The 12,056-nt window shown below is 37.6% G+C and overlaps 1 protein-coding gene across 1 annotated transcript in view; it reads right to left on the bottom strand.

The window, feature by feature from the left end:
• Positions 1 to 12,056, bottom strand: part of BUB1B (BUB1 mitotic checkpoint serine/threonine kinase B) — a 49,608-nt gene that overhangs the window by 10,958 nt on the left and 26,594 nt on the right. Inside the window, exons 9-15 of the mRNA XM_032417298.1 lie at positions 8,049 to 8,278; positions 6,231 to 6,343; positions 5,409 to 5,524; positions 4,652 to 4,698; positions 3,036 to 3,096; positions 2,809 to 2,914; positions 555 to 829 (exon numbers count right to left, since the gene is read on the bottom strand). Coding sequence (XP_032273189.1) covers positions 555 to 829; positions 2,809 to 2,914; positions 3,036 to 3,096; positions 4,652 to 4,698; positions 5,409 to 5,524; positions 6,231 to 6,343; positions 8,049 to 8,278 — 948 coding nt within the window. The remainder of the gene's footprint in view (positions 1 to 554; positions 830 to 2,808; positions 2,915 to 3,035; positions 3,097 to 4,651; positions 4,699 to 5,408; positions 5,525 to 6,230; positions 6,344 to 8,048; positions 8,279 to 12,056) is intronic.

Here is a 12,056-nt window from a genome sequence, read left to right as displayed (position 1 = left end):
TGGGTTAAGCTTCTGCCTTCAGCTCAGGTCATGATCCCAGGGTCGTGGGATCGAGTCCCACATCCGGCTCCCTGCTTAGCAGGGACTCTGCTTCTCCCTCTGCCCCACTCCCCCACCCCCCGCCCCAAGCTCGTGATCTCTCTCTCTCTCAAATAAATAAAATCTTAAAAAAAAAAAAAAAAAAAGTACACTTCTAGTTGCCTATCTGAAATTAGTATCAAGCTATTTTACCATTATTTAAAATTTAATATTAAAGGAAAAATAAAATGCCCCCTGTCTCCCCATCAGGTATACTTTGCCAAGTTTTCTCAAAGACACCAGAATCCTCCGGGGGCTCTCAGTCTCATAACCATCAAAATTTACTTCTTCTAACCCTCATACTCAAATCAATTAGCAAATCCCACCACCACTTTATCAGGGGGAGTCCTACTGTCATGTAAAGCACTTAGCATGGTACCTGGCAGGTAGTGAGAACCTGATAAATGATCGCTCTGACAAGCACACACAGAATAAGAGATCACTCAAACAATCTGGTTTGTGCAACCTACAATCACCTGAGCTTCTTGACGCTGAGAGTTGGATTGTAGATGGTGCCACAAGCAGTCTGCTGGTCCTCAGAGATCTTCACATCTAGATCCTCCTCCTGCAGCAGTCTCTCAGGATCAGAAGGGAGATCCTTCAAGGACACTATCTCATGAAAAGGAGTGGATACAAAACGAGCTGCTCTGGCGAAGTCACAAGTGTCTTCTGGGTTAGGACATATAGTTACATTCCTGAAACCTGTGATAATAGCATCCTCACTCAAGGGCTCAATTCCTGTAAATTCATCCTGAAATAAAAAACACATAAAGTTTAGCTGAAATATTTCAGTGAGAATATGGAGGACCTACGTTTTTTACTCAGAGAGACAAACATTAGATAAGTGATTTTCAACATAGGGTACAGAAGTAGCATATTAGAATCTCTAGGAAAGATAATTTTAAAAAGCACATCATAATATCTGAGGAAAAAAGTTTTATATCATGAAAATAGCAAACTATGTATTATCAAAAATATATACTATGAGGGTTCTCCAAAGGAAAAATACTGGATAATGATTTTTTGCCCAACCAATTTCACCTAAGAACTAGAGGAATAATATTTTTCTACTGGCTTTGACCTAGAAAATGTTCTGATAATCTGCTATCCTCCTAGCTTTTAAGTTTTCTTCTACACCAAATATTGAATTTTTATTTTATTTCTTAAAGATAATTCACAGTCACGGTAGAAAATATGGAATACAAAGTATAAAAAAATGGAAAAATTTTAAAATATTCCTTTGTCTTTCAAAGATTTATTTATTTATTTTAGAGACCGTGTATGTGCAAGCAGGGGAAGGGGCAAAGGGAGAGAGAGAATCTCAAGCACACTCCCTGGATGAACGTGGAGCCTGACACAGGAGGCTCCATCCCAGGGTCCCGAGATCATGACCTCAGCTGAAATCAGGAGTCAGACACTTAACTGAATCAGCCACCCAGACACTTAACTGAATCAGCCACCCCTTTGTCTTTCAAAGTAATACATGTTGGGGCGCCTAGGTGGCTCAGTCGTTAAGTGTCTGCCTTTGGCTCAGGTCATGATCCCAGAGTCCTGGGATCAAGCCCCGCATCGGGCTCCCTGCTCTGCGGGAAGCCTGCTTCTCCCTCTCCCACTCCCCCTGCTTGTGTTCCCTCTCTCGCTGGGTCTCTCTCTGTCAAAATAAAATAAAATAAAATCTTTAAAAAAACACAAAAAACAAAAAACAAAGTAATACATGTATATGGTTTAAAAAGTCAACTAGTTGAAAAGGATATATAGTGAAAAAGTCTCCCTCTGGCACTTGACCCCCATCTCCCCTCCAATTACTATTCCCCAGAGGCAACGGTTGTTACCATACATATCTGGTAGGTTACATGCATACATTTAAGCGCATATACTTTAAAAAGGGGTTTTAGGGCCATTTGGCTGGCTCAGTTGGTGGAGCACGTGACTCTTGGTCTTGGGGTCATGAGTTCAAGCTCCGTGTTGCGTGTGGAGCCTACTTAAAAAAAATAAATAAATAAAAAATAAATAAGGGGTTTTATAACAAGTAAAATTATAGCATATACGCTAGTATATTTTGGCTATTATAAATAATGTTGCTGTGATCATTCATGTACAGTATTTTTAAAAATGTAAACATGTTTTTAATTGTCTTGGATATATACCTAGGAGAGAATTGCTAGGTCATACATATGGTAACTCTATGTTTAACATTTTGAGAGACTACCAAGCTGTTTTCCAAAGTGGCTGCACCATTTTATAATCCTACCAGCACTGTATGAGGGTTCTAATTTCTCCACATCCTCACCAACATTTGTTATTTTCTTTGATTATAGCCATCACAGTGCATGTGAAGTAGTATCTCACTGTGGTTGTGGATCTACATTCTCTAATGAATAATGACGTTAAGCATCTTTTCATGTGCTTAAATTTTAAGCCAGTGTTTTTATTTTTATTTATTTATTTATTTTTAAGATTTTATTTATTTATTTGACAGAGAGAGCGCGCGCACAAGTAGGCAGAGTGACAGGCAGAGGGAGAAGCAGACTCCCCGCCGAGCAGAGAGGCCAAAGCGGAACTCGATCCCAGGACCCTAGGATCATGACCCGAGCCAAAGGCAGACGCTTAACTGACTGAACCACCCAGGGGCCCCAAGCCAGTGATTTTAATTTTAACCCTAACTTTATGAGAACTGAATGAAACAATTCATCGGTCTGCTTATATTAACTTAGGAATACTGTTCCTTACACAAACATCTGGAGACACATCCTCATTTGAGTTGATGCTTTCTGAAGCTTTGAGAATTGCAAAGGGTCTTCGTTGGGCTAAAACCCGTGGGGGATCTGCAGGATGACTGGAAAAAAACATACCCCACTTATTTTTCTGTTCACATAGATAACAGTAACCCTTATTGCATCCTCATTTATAATAATAGAAGACTTTTAAGTATCAAAACAAAACAAAAAACTTCAAACCTGGTATTTTTTTTGTCTGAAAGAAGAAACTCATCAAAAATGGAGAAAGGTATACTGGGACCTATAGAAAAAGAGAACAGATTTATGCTCCTAAGAGTAAATGCCTATTTTTCAAGACATCTAGGTCAATTAATATTTTGTGCTGTTTGGAAGCAGAAAGGCAACCTGTTCTTTATAATGAACAATTTCAAACATATAAAAGTAGACATCATTTAATAAGTTATCTAAACATGGATGACTGTGTCTCATCTTTCTTTATTCCCCACCACTACCACTACTTTCCAAACCCAACCCAACTCTGAATTATCTTAAAGCAAATCTAAGACATCATATCATTTCATTTGTAAATATTTCAGGATGTAATTCTAAAAGAGAGAGACTCGTTCAAAAAAGCATAATCTCAAAACATAACCATACCTATAGGATTAATAATTTCTGAGTATAATATCTTCAATCAGAAGACTCATATTTTACCAAAATTATTTAGAAAGTTTGAATTGGGAATGCAGATTCATATACTGTGACTGGTTGAAATACCTCCTAAATCACTTTGATTCTATAGGGTTTGTTGTTGTTTTAGTAATTTTCTGTTGAAGAAACTGGGTTGTTTGCCCCATAATGGTGGATTTTTTGCCAATTACATCTTCCTATGTTGTTTAACATGTTCCTCCATGCTTTGTATTTCCTATAAATTGGTGGTAAGAGTTAGAGGTTTAATCAGATTCTATTTAATTTGTTTTCAACTACTACTAGGTAGATATTCATGTCTTTACCACTTTTAACGTATTTTTAAATGAAGAGAATAAATTTGGGGCACCTGGGTGGCTCAGTTGGTTAGGCGTCTGCCTTCGGCTCAGGTCATGATCCCAGAATCCTGGGATCGAGCCCTGCATTGGGCTCCCTGCTCCATGGGGAGCTGGGGAGCCTGCTTCTCCCTCTCCCTCTGCCTGCCACTCCCCTGCTTGCTCTCTCTGTCAAATAAATAAAATCTTAAAAAAAAAAAAAGAATAGATTTGAGTATAAATACCTCTAGTTTTGGTTTTTTTTTAAGATTTTATTTTATTTTACTTATTTTATTTGAGAGAGAGAGAGAGGGCACAAGCAGGGGGAGCGGCAGTGGGAGAAGCAGGCTCCCCGCTGACCAGGGAGCCCGATGCGGGGCTCGATCCCAGGACCCTGGGATCATGACCTGAGCTGAAGGCAGACGCTTAACCGTCTGAGCCACCCAGGTGCCCCTAAATAGCTTTAGTTTTAGACATTTTTTCTTTCTTCTGAAAAACTACTTTCTTGGCTGCTGGATACTACTGATAGGTTTAGCTCAGTGTACACTGCTAAGGTGGAAGATAGTATTTGGTAGTTAATATAAATTTAAATTTACATTTAAACTAAACATTTCAAAGCACTGAGGAATCTTACAAAAACACTCTTTTAAATGCCAATCCTATCTCAAATCATATGCTTAACTGAATTCCATGATTCAAAGATACGATAAGATCTTAGTTCCCCTCTGTCTTCTTACAACTCCCTTTACCATAATTAAGAAAAATATTTACCACATATTACATAATGTGTTTGTTACTGGTAAGTTTTTCATGACATTATCAAATATAACTCACCTTTAGAATGAGGTTCTTGCCAAAAGTTTTCTGCAAGTGAAGTCTCCCTGTAAAGAAACTTGTTTTAAAATATGTCCTAAGTACCCACAAAAAGAATTATTTAATTCTTATAAGTACAAGAGGCTTTTTCATTAAATATAATCTTCTTCACTCTAGATAAAAAAAAATTCTAGTACTGTCAATCCAAATTCTTTAAGAAGATCGAACCTTCAGTCATTAAAATTGTTATAGAAGTATATTTGATAATAGATGTTATAACATTAACAGTATAAGCGATGGCAAACTCTCATTTTTATCAAATAAAACAAAAAACAGAACACATAAGGATATACATATGTTAATAACAGTAATCACTTGGTGGTAAAAATGGGTGGTTTTATCTTTAAAAAATTATATTTGAGGAGTGACTGGGTGGCTCAGTCGGTTAAGCCTCTGACTCTTGATCTCGGTTCTGGTCTTAATCTCAGGGTCGTGAGGTCAAGCCCCATGTTGGGCTCCATGCTGGGCGTGAAGACTACTTTAAAAAATTTGTTTTTAATTTAAAAATTGTATTTGATTGTTTCTGTAAGAAACATGTATTTTTTTTAACAGAAAAATGTCAGTACCCTGTCTTACCTCATCAGTATCAGAGCTTATGTTGTGACAGAGACTTGCAAACATTGTCTTAATATTATAAAAGACTTCAAGTCATTAGAGTCAAAGGTTGGTTTTAAGTGCCCTCCTATAAGAATCATCCCTCCCACCAATGCAGTCCTACCTGGCACAAGAGTTTACTGGACAAACAGAATTGGATAGAGCCATTCCTGGTATTTCCTGAGACTCTGAAGCAATTTGCAGTTCAGCTGTCTCCTTTGTAGGCATCTTCTCTTCTTGCTATTTGCATTAAAGAAACAAAATCAATGTGTCCCTCCTATCTAAAAAATCCTACCTATTTTCAAGCTTTAGTTCCAAAATTAGGTTTACTATACTCTTCGCCTAGATACCCACTAACCATATAAAATATCTATACTATAAAAGTTCTTTCTAATAATTTACATTCCTAGGATAAACCGTTTCTGTTGTACTCAACTGAGCAGTGCCAAGCATATACCAAATTTCTTTGGGTGACCCCATTTCAATGCAACATGATTAGAATAAAAAGCTAAAGTCCAGAAGTTATAAAACAACGGTTTAGAGTCTAACTAAGAAGTCAATAAATTGCATCACTTCTAGTGACACAAGTTCCATTTGAGGTCCCTTGTTAAATTACTTTCCTGCTGGACTTTGTTGCCACTAATAGCTATGAAACTACCAGAAACTCTGAATGGGGGTTGGGAGGATTTTTATCTTCTATGCTTTTATATTGTTTAAATTTGTTTCAATAAGTATAGTTTTCTGTATTAAAAAAAAGAGAAATGGGGGCATCTGGGTGGCACGGTTAAGCGTGTGACTCTTGGTTTCAGCTCAGGTCATGATCTCAGGGTGTGAGATGGAGCCCTGCATGACACCCTCTGCCCTTCTCCCTGCTTGCACACACTCTCCCTCTAAAATAAATAAATAAATCTTAAAAAAAAAAAAAAAAAAGAGAGAGAGAAATGACCTGATCACCCGTTCTTTCTCGCTGAGTAGTTTGAATTTCTTTCAGCTTCTTCTCCATCTCTTCAATCTGTTTCTGCATTTCTGCTCTCTTCTCTGCACTGGTCAGTAGCTCAGCTAGAAACAGTAAGGTTGGCTAATGCATTACTCCTTATAGCAATTTATTCTGTCAAAAACTGTCTTTGGAGCTCATGGCTTCAACATACATGCTAATATTACAGATGAGAATAATATAAATGGAGCAAAGTCCTCTACTTGAGGTCTAGGTCTCTATTCTTTCATTTATTTAATCAATAAGAACCAGAATATCTATGATGTGCCAAGAACAATTCAGAGCATTTACATGTCAGTGGTGCATAATACAAAGTCCTTAGTCATGTGACCCTAACATTCAATTTGGGGAAGACACACAAATTAATAAGAAAATCAGTGTTAAAAATAAAATAGGGGGGGCGCCTGGGTAGCTCAGTCGATTGAGCATCTGCCTTCGGCTCAGGTCATGGTCCCAGCGTCCTGGGATGGAGCCCCGCATCGGGCTCCCTGCTCCGCGGGGAGCCGCTTCTCCCTCCCCCTCTGTCTCCCAGCTCTTGCTCTCACTCTCTATCTCAAATAAATAAATAAAATAAAATAGGTGATGTGAGAATGTGTGACTGAGTAGGAGGATGGAGGTCAAGAGCTACTTAAGACAGGTGAGCAGGGAAGATCATTTTAAGAGAGGGACATTCATAAGGTTGTAACCCGAATGACAAGGAGCCAGTCATATAAAGATCTGGGGAAAGATTCTAGGCCAGAGCTGGCACAAAGGCTTTAATGCAGGAACAAGGCCACTGTGCTCAAGAGTGAGTTCCAGGGAAGGCCAGTATGACTGTAGCAAAGTAAGAGGGAGAAAAGTAAAAGATGAGGTTGGAGAGGTAGGCAGGAGCCAAGGCATGGGTGGGTAGAGTTCGTACTGCATGGTAAGACAATGAGAAAACACTGAAGAATTTTAAGTAAAGTAATGATAGGACCTGGACTTTTTATAAAGATCATCTGCTATGAGCAAAATGGACTGTAGTAAGGCCAGACTGAAGTTTGCAGAAAGTCTAGCTGCAGTAGTCTACCTAAAAGATGGCAGTTTGGATTAATGAGAATGGTGATAAATGAAAGATCTGGGAAATTTTTTGGTGGTACAGTTGATAGGCTTATTCATTAGATGTGGGAGAATGGTACAGAAAGAGGGATCAGAGATGACTTATGGGGTTTTTTGGCTTGAACCAACTGGGTGCATGGTGTTCCCTTTTACTGAAATGGGTAAGCCTGTGGTATGTGTTGGGGTGTGGTTTTTGGCAGAAATCAGTAATTCTGTTCTGGCTATGTTGAGTTTAAAATGTCTGTCGGAATAGCCAATAGATATAGGTAACTAAATAGGAGTCTGGAGTTCAGGTGAAATGTCAGGGATAGAGATATAAATTTGAGAGTCCCCAGCTTGTAAAGAGTATTTAATCCATTACCTAGTGATAGTTGTGATTGGAATATTCCAAGACTCTATCCTGGGCCTCAGGAATAGCAGTGAAGGAAACTGAGAGGGATAATATGCACCAAGGAAAAAGCCAAGAGAAGCATTTCATAAACAAGCATTTCATCAATTGTGTTAAATGAAGCCAAGAGATCAAAAAAGATCAAGACTGATAAACGGCCACTGGATTTGGCGAAAAGGAGGTTTCTGGTGACCATGATCAGAGCTGCTTCACTGGAATAGAGGGAATGCTTGAGAAAATAATGGGCAGTGACAAAGATTACAATTCCCAAGAAATTTTGCTGTGAACTAGATCAATATACATACCTTCCCTTCGCTCTTTTAATTTCTTCCGGAAAACTTCAGCCCGGATCTCTTCAAAGGAGAACTCCCCCACTCCGGCATAAATCTTTTCCTTACAATACATCATCTTCTCTTTCTTCTCCTGAGACTCTTGCTGATGGCTTTGAACTCTTCGCAGGGGATCTCCTTCTTCCTTTCCAGGCTTCCTTGTGCTTAGAATGTGGTTTATACTAGGTTCAATTTTACATGGTGTCCTAAAGAAGCAAAATAATTATTATTCACCATACAGGTCAAATGAGTTATTTCTTACCTGTTTTGACAGAACACAGGGACAATGTCAGTAGCAAGACTATGTATAACTGATTTCAAAAAATAAAAACAAAGAAGATTGAGAAAAGAGGCTAAAAAATAATTTACATGGATTATCAACAATTATTTCTGAGTACTACTCTGTTATGATGAAGAATGAAATTAGCCATAAGTTAGGGTCATCAGATAGCTTATATTCCTTATAGGTAAAATAAATCTGAATATCATATCTTAATCAAACCCAGTGTATGAAAGAAAATTAACCTATGCAATATAGCCTATTTGCTACTGTTTATCACCAAAAATAATTTGAGTTAGGAATACAACATTTAGGGAATTGACAATGTGACAAGTTCAAGGTTCTCAGCTGAGGGGGAAGAATGGAAGTGATAATACAGGTTTGAAAAGAATGAAGCATGAAGTACTTCAATGAAAATAGGGCAGATATTCTCAATCCTGGCTATGGACAGAATTACTTATATACCTTTTATTTTATTTATATGTGCCTTTTTACAACAAAAGATATCTGGTCCCGGGGTACCTGGTTAAGTCAGTTAAGCATCCGACTCTTGATTATGGCTCAGGTCATGATCTAAGGGTCCTGAGATGGAGCCCGTTAGGCTCCGCGCTCAGTGCGGAGTCTGCTTGAGATTCTCTCTCTCTCCCCCTCTCCCTTTGCCTCTCCCCCTGCTCATGCTTTCTTTAAATAAACAAATAAATAAAATCTTAAAAAACAAAACAAAACAAAAAAAACCAGACATCTCGTCCTTACCCCAGATCACTAAATCAGAACCTTTAATGATAGGATCTAAACATCTACATACCTAAAACGCTTCCTCAACTTGTTCAACCTGATAAAGGACATCTACAAAAAACCCACACAAACATCATACTTAATGATAAAAGACTGAACGCTTCTCCTCTAAGATCAGGAACAAGATAAGAATGTCCATTCTTGCCACTTCTATTCAAAACTGTCCTGGAATTTCTAGCCAGGGCAATCAGAAAAAAAAAAAAGAAACAAGACATCCAAGTGGGAAAAGAAGTAAAATGATCTCTACTTGCAGATGACATGATCTTATATATAGAAAATCCTAAGAATCTATAAAAACTACTAGGGCTAATAATGAGTTCACCAAAGAAGTAGGATATAAAATCAACATATGAAAATCAACTGTATTTTATACACTTGCAATGAACGGAAAAGGAAATTAAGAAAACATTACTATTTACAGAAGCACCAAAAAGAATGAAGTACTTCAGAATAAATTTTTTAAAAAGAAGTGTGAATAGACAGACACCAAAGAAGATATACAGAAGGCAAATAAACATATAAAAGATATTCAATATCATATGTTATCAAGAAATTACAATTAAAATAATGAGATACCACTACACAACTATTAGAATGGTTTAAATCTAAACTATTGACAACACCAAGTATTGCCAAGGATGTGGAGATATGAATGAATGCAAAATGGTACAGCCACTTTGGAAGAGTTTGGCACTTTCTTACAAAACTGAGTCTTATGATAGAATCCAGCTATATGAGTTGAAAACTTATGTCCACATAAAACCCTGCACACAAGGGTTTATAGCAACTTTATTCATAATTGCCAAAATTGGAAGCAACCAAGATGTCCTCCCATAAATGGATAAACATCCACACAATGGAATATCATTCAGTACTAAAAATAAATGAGCTATTAAGCCACAAAAAAAGACATGAAGAAACCTTAAATGCATATTACTGAGAAAAGCCAGTCTGAAAAGCTTCCATACTGTTTATTTCCAACTATAGGACTTCTGGAAAAGGCAGAATTGTAAAGACAATATAAAGATCAATGATTGCCAGGGATTTGAGGGGAGGATAAATGAACAGGCGGAGTAGAGGAAAGTTTTAAGGCACTGAAACTATTTTATGTGACACTGTAATGATGGACACATGAAAAACCCATAGAACTGTAAAACACATTGGAGTGAACCCTAATGTAAACTATGAACATTGGTTAATAATGTATCAATTACAACAAACGAACCACACTGATGCAAGATATTAATAGGGAGAACTGTGTATGGGGTTGGGGAGGAGGAAGTATATGGGAACTCTCTGTACTTTCTGTACAAGTTTTCTATACACCTAAAATAGCTCAAAAAATAACACCTATTCATTTTTTTAAAAAGTGCAAAACTTGTACTCTGAAAACTATGAAACACTGTTGTAAGAAATGAAAGAAGATATAAATAAAAGATATTTCATGTCCATGGATCAGAAGATTCAATAGTATTAAGATGGCAATATTCATTACATTGATCAACAAATTCAGAGCACAATCTGTAACACAATCCCAGCGGTTATTTTGCAGAAATTACCAAAACAATCCTAAAATTCAGATGGAATTGCAAGGGGACCAGAATGGTCAAAACAATCTTTAAAAAGAACTAAGTTGGGAGACTCAAACTTCTAGATTTCAAAAGTTACAACAAATCCACAGTAATCAAGGCTATGGCATAAGGACACATGTACATCAATGGAATAGAAAAGTCTCAAAAATAAACCCATACATTATGGTCAGCTGATTTTCAACAAGAGTACCAAGACCATTTGTGGCACCTGGGTGTCTCAGTCAGTTAAGCGTACGACTCTTGATTTCGGCTCAGGTCATGATCTCAGGGTTGTGAGACTGAGCCCTGCAGCAGGCTCTGCACTGGGTGTGGAGCCTGCTTGAGATTCTCTCTCTCTCCCTCTGTCCCTCCCCACCCCCTCTCTGAAAAAAAAGAAAAAAGAAGAAGAAGAAGAGTACCAAGACCATCTAATGATGAAAGAAGTTTTTTCAAGCAACAACTGTATATCCACATGCAGAAGAATGAAGTAGGACTCCTTCCTTATATCACACACCAACATTAGCTAAGAATGGATCACAGACCTAAATGTAAGAGCTAGAACTATAGAACTTTCAGAAGAAAACACAGGAGTAAATCTTCATGACCTTGAGTTAGGCAAAGCCTTCTTGAATACAACGCCAAAAATGTAAGAAACAAAAGAAAAAATAAATTACACTTCATCAAAATTTTTAAACCTTTTGGGATTCAAAAAATAACATCAAGAAAGTGAAAAGAAAAACAAAGAAAGTGAAAAGACAACTGACAGAATGGGAAAAAATATTTGCAAATCGTGTATCTGCTAAGGGACTTATACTCAGAATATATAAATTCTTACAATTCAAAAAGACAGGGGCAGCTGGGTGGCTCAGTGGGTTGGGCGACCAACTCTTGATTTCACCTCAGGGCATGATCTCAGGGTCATGGGATCAAGCCCTGCATCAGGCTCAGACATCAGTGTAGAGTCCACTTGGGATTTTCTCCCTCTCTCTCTGCCCCTCCCCCCCACTCACACTCTCTCTCTCTCAAATAAAATCGATAAAAAAATAAATAAAAGACAAATAATCCAGTTGAAAAATAGGCAAAGGATTTGAATAGGCACTTCTCCAAAGAAATACAAATGGCTAATAAGCCCATGAAAAGATGTTCAACATCATTAATCATTAGAAAAATGCAAATCAAAACCACAATGAGATACCACTTCACACCCAATAGGATGGCAATAACCAAAAAAACAAAACCAAAAGAAAGTGAATAATAACAAGTGTTGGTGAGGATGTGGAGAAATTGGAGCCCTCATTCATTATGGCAATTTGGGAACAGAAAATGGTGCCACCTCTT

Source organism: Phoca vitulina, unplaced genomic scaffold (assembly GCF_004348235.1).
Source record: "Phoca vitulina isolate PV1807 unplaced genomic scaffold, GSC_HSeal_1.0 scaffold20, whole genome shotgun sequence".
NCBI lineage: Eukaryota > Metazoa > Chordata > Mammalia > Carnivora > Phocidae > Phoca > Phoca vitulina.
This window is presented reverse-complemented; position numbering and strand designations above follow the sequence as displayed.